At 42.9% G+C, this 15,695-nt stretch overlaps 1 protein-coding gene across 1 annotated transcript in view; it reads left to right on the top strand.

Annotated features, from left to right (window-relative positions):
* Positions 1-15,695, top strand: part of ANO3 (anoctamin 3) — a 264,086-nt gene that overhangs the window by 170,326 nt on the left and 78,065 nt on the right. Inside the window, exons 5-6 of the mRNA XM_044425772.1 lie at positions 11,071-11,229; positions 11,976-12,076. Coding sequence (XP_044281707.1) covers positions 11,071-11,229; positions 11,976-12,076 — 260 coding nt within the window. The remainder of the gene's footprint in view (positions 1-11,070; positions 11,230-11,975; positions 12,077-15,695) is intronic.

Below are 15,695 nucleotides of genomic sequence, written 5' to 3'. Positions count from 1 at the left end.
ATTCGAATAGATTTGCTAAATTCATATTAAAATGTACTGTATTAAATTCTCACCTGTTCCTAATTGCAGTGTAGGCCTTAAAAGAAAATCCTTAGGTGAGGGTAGCAGGGTAGCAGGAAAGCGTTTCCTGATCCCTAATTATTGCTAGAAATGTTCCATCTCTGGTGCTGATGCAAGTATCAGTATCTGCCATCAAGCACCGACCAAGTGTGTGCCAGAGGCTGCATGGTGAAGTTGTGTTGCAAGGCTAACGGCAGCCTGATCTGCACAAACGGATGCCTCTGGCCTGCTCTGGATCTCTGTTCCAATGCAAGATAGCATCACCTACATTTACCCTTGGATTAACTGCAGTTCTGGTATGTTGCCACCAATCACCTTTGATGGCCGAGAAGCACATTCCAGCCACCTGCTTGGTGGTATCATCAGAGAATTGTGGTGCATGAGGGTCTACAGTGAAGCATAGCTTTTGACTTGTTAAAGATCACAAGAAAACAAAACAACACAACTCAGGAATGTATTCTGGCTACTGCTCCCACCTCTATTCATGCACACACTCAAGAAGTAGTACCTCTTTGTTTTGTTTCCTTCCTTTCTCCTTTGGAAGTAGATTCTATGTATGAGGCTAGTTCCAAAATACCTAGTCCAAGAATCTACCTATGAATTAACAAATCACAAATTCATGGCATCTTGGCATCCTGGCATGCATGCAAAAGCAAAATGCCTTCATTTTATATTCAAGAACTTCTGAATATAAGGCAGGGCTGGTTAGCTTAAGAGAGATGAGAGCTGTGCTGTACCTGTTGCCCAAAACAGGCCTCTCACTGTGGTTTTAGAGTTCCTGCAGTTGTGCTGGAAAACAATGTACATTAAGCAGGCACTTCTCACTTCTCAGCAAAATCAGGCTCTCCACAACCCACCAGACAGCAGTTACAGGATTCAGAACAGAATATCGAAATCGATTTTCCCTCCACTGGTGTGCCATGAGCCTGATATTTAGAAACATAGAAACACAGCAACAGAAAAACAGAGTGAGTCAGAAGGGGTCTTCCAGGCCATCTAGTCTGACCCCCCAGCTCTAGCTGGTTCCACTCAAGACGTGCCTACCATGTGCATGTTGAGCCTATCCTTAAACACCCTCACCAATGGGGCTTCAACCACCTCCTGTGGAAGCCCTTCCATACCTTAGGGGTCCTAACCATCAGAAAGTACTTCCTGCCATCCCCCCTAAATCTTTGTTTCCTGAGCTTTGCTCCATGGGAACATGTCCTGCCCTCCACTGCAGGGGGAAAAAGGTTGTGATGCTCCACAGCGTGGCGCCCCCTCACGTACCTGTATCTCACAAACAGGTCCCCTCTCATCCTCTCAAGGTTGAATTTAATGAAGACATACTCAAGTCTAGTTGAATGCACGAGATTGATTAAAAATACATATTTGTTTTAAGATAGGGTAATGCTGGGGTAATAGTTTAAAATGCAGCAAGGGTGAGCTTGTGATAACATAGTGGGCTCTTTCTGCCCTAAATCTTCCTTCTCAGACACGCACCAGTAGAATTTTATCATCCCCGCTGGGTCCCTGCAGGGAAACTGCAAGAATTAGGGGGATGATGACTAGCATAAAGAGCTTGAAGTTGGCAGAGGTCTCGCTTGCTTGCTGCTGCTACTTCTGTTTACGGAGTACTGAACACTGGGCAGTGCCTGTACTTGAAGAGATACCTAACATCTTCAATAATAATAATAATACTAATGGGATGATGGTCATGATGATGATACTACACGAGACATTCTCTTTATTACTTTGGGCATACCTGATGAAAGGGCCGAGTGTTTTGCTTGCATTCCACATAATTTGGCCATAACTGAGCACAGGCAATCAGCTTGCATTTCCTCCATTGTTTACTTTGTCTGCATGTTTCTCCCCTTTCCCACAAAGCATAAGGTAAGTGCACCAAGGACAACAGCCTTACCTGTTTCAAGGTGCCCCTCCTGGCAATGGCAATAGACAGTGTTATTTCTCAATGTGCTTTGCATGGGTTCTTTATAACTATTGCTTAAATTATCAGTAGATCAAACTGCTTGAATAATTTAGTATAAAGCAAATTAAAGAACATGAGTAGCAAATTACTTTTGGAATGATTAGTAAGAACCCTATTAAAATAAAACAGAGCTTGTTGAAACAAATTGCTATGCTAATGGGTCTAAGGTACTGTTCTCAAGTGATGAATTGTCATGTAACCATAAAGGCAGCACCACATTGCATAAAACAAAGCCTTCATAGTTGCAGGGGAGGACGGCAACATCCTTCCAGAAAATCTTTGTGCCTTGTGGTTCTTATTAGCACTGCTGTGCAAATGATGCATGAGTTCGGTCACGCAGGCTTTTCTCCTTCTTTTTCTGAAGCAAAACTCCTACACCCACAAGTGGGAATTTTGCCTGGCTGTGGACTGTAGAGCTGAGCTTTCTTCTATTTCCAATCATCGGTAGTGTGTGAGTGACTATCAAGGTGGTGAATCAAGCATGCCACAGTCGAGCCTCGGGGCATAATGACTTAAGATAACAGTGAATGGTTTTGGGGCACTCACTCTGCAATAAAACTCTGCACTCATATTTAAGAAACTTCGAATGGGTTTATTTTATGAATCCCACTGGAGTAATTCATATTGCAAGGAAGAGTGAGGCAGCAACAGTGTCTTTTCTACAGAGTTGTAGTATTGAGAGACACTTTGCAGCATTCTGAAATCTCAGGCACTTGGAAGGATCCTGAGAAGCCGCAAAAGCTACCTTGAAGACAGTCTTTCATCTTACCTTGAATGCTATAAATCCAATCGGATGCTTCTTCTCTCTCCTGTTCAAGCATGGATAAAAAGGTAATATGATTGGTATTTCTCTTTTGAACAAGAGCATTCCTGGAAAACGAAAAATATAGCATTGAGCTATTGTTTGTCAGAAGGGCATGATCTTTGCAGAATATGATTCATGCCTCTCTTTAAAGAAGGCTGATCAAAGACTTTTGGAAGATGTTCTTAAGTAAAATTAAAATGCAATTGCCTTTGCACAAGGTGGTAAGACTGCAAAATACCCACCGTTGGGTTCCCCCCATTGAATTTCCTAGGAGTCAAGGATTTGAGAAATTTGAGAAATGACTTGCTAGCACAGAGTTGTGCAGGGTGGCTTGCAGGTTTCTTTGGTCCTTTCCCTGAAGTTGTGCCAAGTTAATTAACTCTGGGAAGATTAATCATTACTCGTTAGCAGTTGTGTAGGCACAGCAATGGTCAAATAACTTCCAGCACAAGAGAAATGGTTGACCTTGCAAATGGCCAGGCAAAACTAAATGCTGTTGCCAGTTATTTGCCAAAGACTGCAGAGAAGGCAATATGTGGCACAAGAAAAATATAATCACTGATATAAAGTTGGCCACATATCGTTACCCCCTGACACAGCATCATATGAGGACAAGAAAGGGAGTTGATTCAGTCCATCCATCCATCAAGCAAATAGGTTTTCAATCTTGGTTCCTGGGATGCACGTTTTAGGGGTAGCTAACATAAATTGTGAAATGAACGTTATCAGTGGGTAGTTAATATAAACTATATATCTAATCTTAAAAGTGTGTGTGTTTTAAAGTCATGCAGTGAATCTTAAGGAGCAAAATGGATGCTGTTAGGTCACTTCCAACTCTTTTGCTTTATGTAGAGTTTGTGTCATGTTCTGCTAAATCAGGATCGTACGCCGGGCAAAGTGAGGTACAAACAGGCAGATATGTTCTGTTGCCCCTGTATACCCTCCTTTCCCCTTATGGTAAAAATTTGCCAGCATAAACTCATACCAGCCAAGCCTTTTTGATTTTGATCTTCCTTTTCCCAGGGCAAAGTGCATTGAAACAAAATCAATTCTGAATTAATTGTAATTGCAAATGTTTACTCTTTTGGAAGCAATCTTGAAATCTGAAGCCACAAAGAAGGTTGAAAATAAAGCTGACTAGTTGCATAGTGTCGAATTATTGTAGGAATTCATATACAGTATTTGACTCATCACACTAATGCTTGCAAGTGCTAGACAAATTACAGTTCTTCTTAATAACTTTTAAATTAGTTTAGGGAATGTTATAATTTAAAATGTATGTTATAATTTATATGTTGACCTCAGATTGGTCTCCTTGCCCTCAATAGCTGTGTAACATCTAAGGTAATTACAACACTATGTTCTCTTTTTCCCTACCTGGGAGAACTGGATGAATTCTGGATATTCTTTAAAGTTTAGACACATGCACTTATCAATTACTTTAGGACAATTTGCATGATAGCACATTTAGGTGTACAATCAATGCAAGACACCTGGTCTTATTTATTTATTTATTTATTTATTTATTTATTTAAAACTTTTGTATCTCGTCACCACATGCCTCGGCATCTTGGGATGGCTTATTTACTTCTCATCTTGGAAGTGTATGGAATATTGAGGTGACTGTATTAAGTCTAAAGCACAAGCTACAGAGAAGGAATAATGCTAATAAGTTGCCTTCTTGTTTCATCAGTTTGCCACAATCAGAATTCGTCACACTTTGTGAGAGAAAGTTCAGACATAAATAGATTGTGTATTTGTGTGTGAAGAGATCCTCAATCCTTTGTTCAATTCTTGTTCAGAGTTATCAGTTACAACGCACAGCTCTTCCTCACTCTGTTAATTTTTGGAGAAGGTGCAGGAGATGGCAATTAAGGTTATGAGCAAGAGGCTATTTCAGACCAGCTGAAAAAAAGAGCTGAATGGCACATCCCTTTATTGCATAACTTGCTTCGAGAAAAGCACAGAGGCAGGGGGCTCAGGGAAAAGCACTCTGGTTAAGGGTTACCCTTACATTCCATTCACAAAGAAAAAGGAGATTGGAACATGTGAAGACAACACATAGCTAAAAAAAAAAGCTTGATGCATCACTGCCATGTGGTACCAGGACCCAGGGAAGTAGCAGTGATCCAATCCATGCCCCTTTGGCTGCATTAGCCCTAAGAAATAAACATTTGTGCTGTGCAAGCTAATCTATATCCAGAAGTAATAGCAACTGTGTTCAATAGGGCTCACTCTCTGGTAGAAATTTTTAGGGTCAATGAAAGAGTTAAGCTTCAGCATATCTTTCTTTCTCTTCTAAGTTCGCGTGGGACTTAAGTGTGTTCACCTTTGTTCTTGGCTATTTTTATTATCAGCCATTAATGAAAGCTTCAGGGGATCAGGTACACTACCTTGCCCAAGAAACCTGATTGTTCATTATGATATAGACCTGTTCGTGTGCTCAAGTAACAATGACACCCTGAAGGTCAAACTACATGTTATGTTATCACATGAAATAATTGTAGAGTGTATCCTTGAGCCAATCTGTTCTTGAAAGTATCTATACCTGATTCAGACCAGGACCAGAACAGACTGGGAGGAAAGCATTCCATCTTCTCCTCCTAAGCCCAAAACCCCTCTTGCATGAACTGATTCCATTGGAATCAGTTCCATCTCTTGCCCCACCTTTTTTGAATCCTCACATGGGGCAGGGAATATGGGGAAATAAATGGATGAGAGGCAAAGACTAGATAGAGCTGCTTGGAAAGTTCATCCAGATTCTGAAGCTGAGTGCTATTTCTTCTTTCTGAGTCATGTGTGTTCCTGAATGCAGTGATGGGCTACAAGTCAGACTAACAAGTTGAGGCTCAGTCAAGACAAAACAGAGATTCAGGTAGACCAGCAAATCTTAGGGACACATGGACGTACCCCTCAAAATTGTTCCTTTGTAGTAGTGTAATGTACTAATGGCAGTCTACAAGTAATCAAAACTGGTATGCATTAGAGACTTCATAGCGTTCATTCAATAAGCAAAGTCTTTCTGACAGCAATAATAAACAGTGTGGTACAGAGTGGATGCTAAAATATGCCAAGTAAGGGAACAGAAGAGCAATGTGATAAATAGGCTAATAGGGTGTTTACCATTGTTTGTGCACATGTGTGTGTAGCGGGGTGAGGGTTGTATGCATAAAAATAGACATACTGCTGAAACATTGTTTATGCACAGAAAAGAACTAAGAAATAATGAGTCTTATTATCAGCTTTTCCTTTTGCCACTATGCAAACTGTAGCGCCATTGCATTTCATTGTAACTTTCCATACATGCAGGAAGATTAAGGCTGGAGTCTTCGGAACACTTAGCAGAAAGTAAGAATAAATGAACACAGTGGTGCTTATTTCTTAGTAAGCAGGTTTAAGATTATGCTGTGGATTCCTGCAAACATTTACATTTAAAAAATGTCCCCAGTGTATTATTATTATTTCTAGTAGTATTACAACCACTGTTACCACTGCTACTTACACTGTCTTTATGGCCCAGTAGCATCTTACACATAAAAGTATTAAATATCTCAGTAGAACAGCTGCAAAATGGTAATGAAACAAAACAAAACAGATACTGCATTGCTAGTGGCGACTGAACTCAGCATTCTGTGCTTTTACTGAGAATTGTCTGAAGAGGCTCCTTTTGTTTTCTGTAATGTCCTCTCACAGATCTTAATATCAGTCCTTTCTTAAAAGGGAGAGTTAGAAAAGAACTGCTGGATCTGGGGTGGATTTGGCACGGAACTGTTGTACTTTCTGGGAAGAGCCATTCTGGATTCTGGCTTGGGATGAGAGAGACCACAGCCAGAGAGAACTTGGAGAGTGGCACAGGGGCTTTGTTGAAAGAGGAGTTGAAGATTTGTTTATACACAGGTCTTGTTTCCGTGGTTGTGCAGTTCACTAGCTTTGAAACAGACATGTCCATTTTTCTCTCTGTGTATGTCTGTATATCAAAGAGCACCTCCATTTTCCAGGGCTCCTTTCAGTACCACCTCAGGATTTCATCTTTGTAGTTTCTGTGGTTGTTGCTTAGTTTTCGTGCCAGGATCTTGGACATGGGTTATCTCAGGGAAGTTCCTCAGCCTTAGGAAAAAGAAAGCAGTTCAGCCCACTGCTCGGGTCCTAGGGAACATCTGAAAATATAGCTTTGCCAGGACCTCATTCCATGTCTGACCCTGAGAGTAGTATCCCTACTTGTGTGAGCAGGATTGCACAGCAGTAGCAGGCTAAAGGACCCTTGACACCTCCAGGTGAGCCCATTCATAAGCAGGAGAGGAGACGCACATCCAGAATGGTGTGTGTGTGTCAACACTAGGGATGTGTAGTAAGGAGACATGCCTATAGATACCCTTCGCATCTGAATCCAGGCCTAGGAAGGCCATTGAGCAGATCTCCTGGCTAAATAGCTTTGACTCTCCCAAATCAAACCAGATAGTTGCTCAAGCACAGCTTAATATATCAGCAATGGCATTCTGCTCTCCTTAAGTCTCGTGCATGCTTTCCTTTTACTGGGCAGCTTGGTTGGAACTCTTGGGGAATTAATACTCATCTTGTATGCACCCTGATATCAGGGGGACATATCTTATTAGTATTTTGTATGGTCTCTACACTATAATGAGAAGGTTCCATCCTCAAATGCAGCCCAAACATGATTGTAACCAAATAAAATAGAATAATAAATTAAGCAAGGCTGAGTAAAAAGTGGAAGAAAGGCCAAAGGCTTAACAAACTGGCTACTGAAGCAAGGAAAACAGGAGAGTATCTTGCAGTAGCTACCTAGATGCAGCTGGAAAGCTTTCTGGAGGGTGGAGAGAAAGAAATTGCATCAGAAAAAACTGTTAGATGAAGAAATGCAAAGACAAAGAAGGAATTAATTTCATGCCAATATTTTTAAGTGCAATTGGGGACATACCACCTAGCCTGATAAAGCATTCAGGAGAAACTTTCACATTTGGTGGGATCTTAGTTGGTAATAATAAAAAGTATTGTTCAACTGTATAAGTTAGGTATACATAATTGTATAAGTTTTTAATGTTGTGACCCATCCTGAGTCACAATGCTGGAAATAGGTATATTATATATAAATAGAGTAACAGTACGAACTCTCCTATAGTTTCTTATCATGGCTTCACAGGATATCCCAGAAACCATAGTGAAATTTCATAGTGTAGCCATGAAATACACCTTGCGTTATTCACACTTTTGAAATACTTCTTTTATTATCATTATTTTGATGAAAAAGCTGCCAAGACCCATTCCATTTGCAGCCTGCACCAGTTTCCTGCCTCAAACCTCTGCTTCTCTCCAGTGATCCTCTTTGTATTATGCAGATCATCTCTGCCAACAGCAGAGAAAGCATTTCTTTGGCAGAAAGATGATGTGGGCTAGTTCTAGCACAGGTTTTTCAAAAGTATGTATGGAATTACATGTACTTTGGCCCTGAAATGGGAGGCAGTGCACTCCATAGTTCATGTGCATGCTCCTATTTGTACATTTTCAAGCCCTCAAAGCAGTAGCTTTCCTCTACTCAGAGATGTCATTGCAGGGTTGGAATAAAGCATTCCAAAAAAGGGGAGCGGGGAGGAAACAAAGCAGAGAAGCAATTCACCAAGACCAGGGACAAAGAAACAGGACATGTTTCTGGTACGTAGGGGCATTGGATGTGTAATTTGTCCATCATTAAGAAAGACTTTATTCTGAAGGCAGTACCAAGGTGTCCAGTAATATGGACTGGATGAATTGGAGGATAATGTGTTTGTGAAGACACAGCTTTGTGTCAGTGGTGTCTGAAGCAGCTAGAAAACAAAGTTGAAGGGAAAAAAGCAATTTCCTATAAAGGGATTAAGAGGCAGATTTTTATGTGGGAAACAGAAGTAAACTTACTTTATAGAAGTATACTATTACTTATTCCTCTTACTTTGTAGAAGGTGTAATGAGAAGGAGACTAGGGGCACAGGCCTATGTGTTGTGTCTTCAAAGCTCATCATCCTCTGAGCTCAGAGGTTGGGAAGCATTCCACATGGAGTGGGAGGAGCAGCAGAAATGTCTAGCCTGCCATTTTTCCAGGAGCCAAGAGGGAAGGAAGCTGGGTTGCTGTCACAACACATTGCTTCTGGGGGCCCTGGTCTCCTCCCCATCCCCTTCACCCCTTCTTTTCTGACCTAAAAGAAGCCAGAGCATTTCTTTCATGCCAGTTGTGATGGCTTGGGAGGAGGAGTGGAGTGAAGATTCCTAATTCTGGGGATAGAGCTTTGCCTCCAACCTCAGACAGGGAGGTCTGACTTATGTTATGGCCCGCCAGACAGTGTTGGTAAGACTCAAGGTTGCTTCCTAAGGGCACAGTCCTGTGCATCCCTGTGACTCCTATGTGAACTGTGGAATGCTGGGAGCTGTAGGACCTAAATATGGGATTGCATCCTATGTACAAATCAGGAAGCCTCCAGTTTGAGCCTCATTCCTGCCATGAACTCACTGGACAACCAAGCCACTTTTTCAGCATCTGTTGACTTATCTTCTGTATTGGAATGTATGTAATACTGAACTAACTTACTAGGTTATTGTAAGCATAACAATACATGTTAAGTACTTAAAACACCCGAATGTGCTATACAAATCTTAAGTGTTACTATATTACTATGAATGTGCTTATTTTTTCCTAAAAATACATACATACTGTCAATGTATATTTATGCACAGACTGCCAGTTAGTATTCATGTAGGAGATTGAGAGTTGTTGGTTGGTTTGTTGTATTTTTACAGTGGGGCCAGAAGAACGAAGCCCTGGCACTTTTGGAGTATCAGAGATGCGATGCCACCAGCACCCCCATAAGAATTTCCCATTCCCTCTGAGTTTAGCAGGATTTTGTGACATTATTTCCCATTCCAAAATGTTACACTGCTTGTCCCAAGCTTAGTTACTGGCAGCAAAATCTGTAAGCAAAAATATGAGGGTATTTTGGGTATCTTTGACCCAACTGTTAGGTCTTCAGCCCTGTCCATCATTAAAATCTATCTTCTGAGAGCTCTTCAAAAACAGAATAAAATTTTTAAAAACCTGGCTGAAACATATTCAGTGCCTTTATCTATACTTTATAGGGTGGGTTGCATGACTTTCCTTGCTTCTTACTACCTAGGATTCTAAGTAGCCAATCAAAGATGGTGCAGTCCTTCTCAACAGTGAAGATTCAACAGGAAATGTGCATTAACTCCTTAAGGGCAAAATTGCTTATAAGGGCAAAAATCAGATTCCTGGAGTGAAAGCAGAATGAGCTGAGGTGTGCGCGCACACACACACACACACACACACACACACACAAGCACAGGATGCAGAATGGCTTCCTGGCAACTATGCCAGGATGCCCCTTGTCCCTCTCTGACACTCACTCACTACCATACCACACTATTTCTCTAGAATATCCTTATTTTAAAAAAACCTAACTTTCCCTCATATTGGTAAAAAATGAAAGGTGATCCTCCATTTAGAAAAGATGACATTATCCACTAGCATTGACAGACCTGTCCTATTTGATCTTGTGTTGCACACTTATTTTCATATAGCTTGCTTCATCTCCTACTAGTTTTTTCATCCCTAATGTGTAGAGCAGTATATTGGCTCTCTTCCAAAGGTCTGTCTCCATGCTTACAGCTGCTGCCATGCACAGGATTGCTGTCTGACAGCTAGGTTGGCAATGGCATGTCATAGTGGATGCAACCAGACAGCCATCAGCAGGGATCCAACACATACAGCAGTTGCCATTGGAGCAGCTTTCAGTCCAAAATCCTACCTACTAACCACTTCATGCAATGGGATATGCACCCAAAGTCACAGCCTGTCCTCTTTCTTGGCATGAAATCCAGGCTGCTTTGCTTGCGAATTGTGCCATGCAGTATTATAGGCAGGTTTTGGCTTGTGGTGCCTCATCTAGTGATGTCATCCTGTATGGTCATGTCCACAGTACCAAAGCCATAGCTGGAAAAACCCTTCTCTATTCCCTGCCCCCTGCACCCTTCATATATCCTCCAAATGACTCATCCAGTCTGCCCTGGTACTGTAGACATGAGCAGGAGGAAGAGAATTATGCGAGCTGCTTTGATTTCTTTGTAAGAAAAGGTAGAATATAAATCTAATAAATATTGTACAAGGAGGAAAACCTCTTCTGCACTGTGAGCTTACATTTAAACCTCTTTTATGCATTCCCTTTTCTTTCAGAATGATATGAGTGCCCTGGCATCTTCAGGTCTCTTCTTCAAAGATGGCAAAAAACGTATTGATTACATTTTGGTGTATAAAAAGTCCAGTCCACAAATAGAGAAAAGAAGCACTTTTGAAAAGAACCTTCGAGCAGAAGGATTGATGCTAGAAAGGGAGGTATGTTGCATTTTCCAGCCTATAGCAGAGCACTGTCAGGTTGACTGGGCAAGGGGAGTTGCGGATCATGTGCCACCTCCACAGTGCAGCCAACTCAGGCTGGCCAAGTGGGGGGGGGGGCAGCCCCGGTTCATCTCCAGTTCACCTTTGAGCCTAACAAAATGAACTGTTCCAGCTCTGGGAGAGATCTCTCGGGAACAAAGGAGCTTTGGGACCCCACTGTGGTGTCCCCTGATGGGGGTCCCACTGCTTGGAGGAGTTCTACCAGCAGTAGATCTATATCTGGAGAACTTTATGCAGGAATACTGGGTGCAGCTTCATCCCCGGCAAAGAGCCACTGTGTCCAATCCTAACCTCCCGGAGGCACAGTCTGAAGGGTTAAGAGTTGAATAGCCAAATAGCCAAAAGTGCCGCAAAAGCTATAGAAGCTATTTCTGCTTGGGTTTAAGATTGCCCGGCTCCTATGTAATAGAAGACTTCATGAATAGACTGCATATTTCTAACGCAGCTGAATCCTGCTCTCAGGCCAGTGGTGGCCTCATCTCTGAGGATGAGTTGGTTATGATGTCCAACCTCCTCCTATTAGATGTATGTGTCATCATAGCTACAGTACAGAGTGAATCATCCTCATGTAAAGCTGCAATTGCAGTAACCCAGGACTAAACATAACTACAAGGTTTGCCAGGAAACTGAGTATCACCTAGATTTGGCCTGTTCATGAGTGTTTATTTGGTTACTTTTTGCAGCCAGCTGTTACAAACAATGATATCATGTTTGTTAAAATTCACTGTCCTTGGGATACCTTGTGCAAATATGCTGAAAGAATGAGCATCAGGATGCCTTTCAGGTAATGAAGCATATTTTATTTTGCTTATTTCACCTGTTGACCTCAGAAGCAATATTTTTGTATGATTCTGCTTCCATAATATTTTCTCTTTTCTTCCAACAATGTAGACGTTTCTAGAAATAGGAATGGTACAGTTGCATGTACACAATGCTTTATTAGACCAGTGAAACACAGTGATAAAGTCAGCTAATCTACTTTGTATGAGGAATGCTCATACTTTCAAATGATAAGTACTCTGGGAATGATGTCCTTCTGCCTAATTTAAATTATTGTCAATGTGATGGCAGGGGAAGCAAGAAACCAACTCTGATTGCCACTTCCTGTTTTCCATGCTTCTCTGTCATTTGTGAAGGTTATAACAATATATAAAGCCTGATTTATTTCTGTTTGCCTTTGAAGAGGATGATCTTGCACCATCGGATGAATGTGGAAAAAAATGACAATTTCATTTGGCTGCAACCCATTCATCCCATTCAAAGCTGTCTTTAGTTACAAGCTTCTGAAACTTAAATAACCAAAACCACTGTAGCTTCTTCACCCCATGGATTTAATCCAAATTAATCCCAAAGGAGCAAAGCAGAGTAGTTTTATCTGCTGGCTCAAGCACTTTGGCTGCACTCCAGAGCCCATTTACTCCAGAGTAGGTGTATTAAGCACAGCGTGACTCTTCCAGAATTAAGTGGGTTATGGATTGTACCAATTGTTAAGAAATGAGCCATCCGCTTTAAGAGAAGAAGGCAAATCAATTTCAGGGACAGTGGTCTGTTTACGGTCTTGTAAACAACATGACTTTTTTTATATACTGACTTCATCAAGGGGAACTTTGAATACAAGAAAACCAAGGAACAATGTGTGTGTTTTATAGCAAAGATGAGTCTTAGCAGTTTTTCCTGCTCTGTTTTATGTGAAACTTTTGTATAATGTGAGCTATTCCTTGCATACTGAACAGCACTTAGGTGACTAATCATGCAGCTTTTATGTTTTAAAAACTGGTTTATGTCTTGAAAGTCAGCAAAACTTACTGTGTGACCTTGGATCAATCTCCCCCTCTCCCCATCCCACAACCCCAGGCAAATGCTCCTGACAGGGTTGTAGGAAAACTGTGTAGGCCACTCCGAGATGTTTGGTATATCAATATAAGGTGTCCACGGAGGGAACCCAATTCACTTCCAAACCCTGTGCTTCATACATGCATGTTGGAAGTGGAGCAACTTCAAGGAGCAGGATGCTGAGTATGCTTTGGATGGCAGTGTGCAGGATTGCAGTTGTATTAGGAGTCCCTTATGATGGTATCCAGACCTAGCGCAATGGCTGAAGCACCCCACACGCGATTCCCTGGTGCATCTCATGAGCCTCAGCAGCATTTTGGCCCTTCTGCCCATGCACCTCCAAGCGGCCCAGCGGGGCCTGCAAAGAAGGGCCTGCAGCTGCACCTGGACTTTCCAAGGCCTTCTGCTGGATCTGAGGCCTCACTTCACTGAGGGCAGCTTTTCCTTCCTCCCCACTTCTGGCACAGCTGTCCTAGCCTCTCCTTCCCCATTGCCACATTTCCCCCACACTTGCTGCCTTTCCTACCCCTTCCCATCTTGCCGCTGCTGCCCCACCGTGCTCTCACCACCAACACTGGGTGGGTTCGCATGGCCAACCTGGGCTCAAAACCATTTAGGGCAGGCACTTCGGAGGAGCCTCATCACCCCTCTACCCCACACACTCAGTTTCAGAAGACCCCAGATGAAATCATTGGAGGAGCAGAGGAGGGATATGGCCTGCCCAAATGTTCACAGGCAGCACTTACAGGCTCCCCAGGGCTGACCCTGGCAGAAAGAGGTTGCTCAGCAATGTCTGGTCACCAGGAACAGCGTGGTACAGATGAGTCATTGTCTTCTCCCTGCCCACCCTGTGGATTGCTCCACAGAGTGCTCTGTCTACCAGCTGAGAGGGAGTTCATGTTCTCCTAGGATTACTGCATGGTAGTCCCAACAGAATTTAACTTCTCCCCACCTGTCCTACTGGCACAATCACCTTGTGATATCCCTGGTGGGTAGGAGGAAAGAGGGGTGACCACGGGGTGGGAGGAAGCATGGCATCGGGCTTGAGGGACTCGCAGGCACAAGTGGCAGTGCTACGACACCTTGCTTCCCCAAACCCTGGGCACGTTGATGGGGAAGCCAGTCACCATCACCTGTAAGTGCCCTTTGCGGGTGGCCATCATCTGTGCTCTCTAGGAGCTACTCGGTCATAGTGGCATAGGAACTGTGCCACTCTGGCCAAGTCACTTGCTTGTGGTGGTTAATTCTGTCTTTGGGTTCAGATAGTGACAAGCCATGAAGAGTTAAGCAAACCTACAACAAACTATGACTTATAGTCAGGGTAGCATATAAGCCACATTTAAGTCATGCAGCGAGCACAACACAACACTCCAGGGTGGTTTAGCTCATTGTGCACAGCTAGTCACTTTGGCCTTTCCTTTCTTCTCTGCTGCTTCTGATACTGCCACACACCTGCAGATCAAGACATAAGATGAGCGCAGGAGAAGGTCGGGGGCAGGAGTGGGAGGTGATCATACCTGAGTGTGGGACCAGGACAGAGGAAAGAAATAGCATGGGAATGGAGTGCAAAAGGGAAGGAAATGGAGGTCATAATGGGGGGAAAGAGAAAGAGGAATTAGCAAGGCAGAAAAAACAATTTGAAGAGAAGAAGACAATGCACCCATCGCATCCCAGTGGGGGAAAACTCTTTTCCAAAGTCAGCCATTGCCTTCATAACACAGAAACCAATGAGCCATATTACGGCAGGAAGATCTAGCACAATGGACCTCCTGCTTCTTCTCATTCCTCTTCCTTCTTCCTTTCGGCCCTTGCTGCAGCTCTTGTCCCTTTGCCCAAGATACTTTGATCCAAACGTGTACTAATTCCAACTTCTTCCATCAATAGCCTCTGTTGCCTTCCTCTGAGAAATGCATGATTCAGAAGCAGGAGATTCACCATGACACCCTTTCACACATTAATCATGTGAAGTAGGATGCCCAAGAACAAGAGGCCTATGCCATTGGTCCTGTGTGGCTCCCTGGCCACATTCCCAACATCCACACAGTAAACAGGAACATCTAAAGAGCAGGAAACCTCTGCACATTGGCTTCCATGCTGTCTAGAGCCTTGTACAATTAGGTTTCAAAAAAACATGGAAGCCTAGACTGTAGCACTCTGCATCTGTGGGCTGCCTGGGACTTTATGAGCAGCTATCCATGCTCAGCACATGGACATTGCGGAGCTAGGGGGAAATCTACAGTGTCAGCTGTGGGACCCTACAGCTGCTGTGATTCAATAGAACCACCTTCATGTTGGTAACACATGGAGAGGGCTATTGTTAATCTGAAGCAACCTTCTATGTGCAGCAGGAGCCAAGCACAAAATGTTAGCTGGGAGTACTTTCAGGGTTAGCGTTCAACAGGAATGACCGTCAGCATAAATCATAAATTGTAAGTCCTGCAATAGCAGGGGCTGACCCTGATGGCCTTCATGGCCCCTTCCAACTCTACTATTTTGTGATTCTGTGATTCATTCCAATTCATCCTGAGGCTGTTCTAGGCTGCTTATGGTATTAGATGCCCTCACCATCT

This window comes from Varanus komodoensis, unplaced genomic scaffold (assembly GCF_004798865.1).
Source record: "Varanus komodoensis strain SLA01 unplaced genomic scaffold, ASM479886v1 scaffold16, whole genome shotgun sequence".
Lineage (NCBI taxonomy): Eukaryota > Metazoa > Chordata > Lepidosauria > Squamata > Varanidae > Varanus > Varanus komodoensis.
The sequence above is the reverse complement of the archived record's forward strand: the minus strand, read 5'-3'. Positions and strand labels throughout refer to the sequence as shown.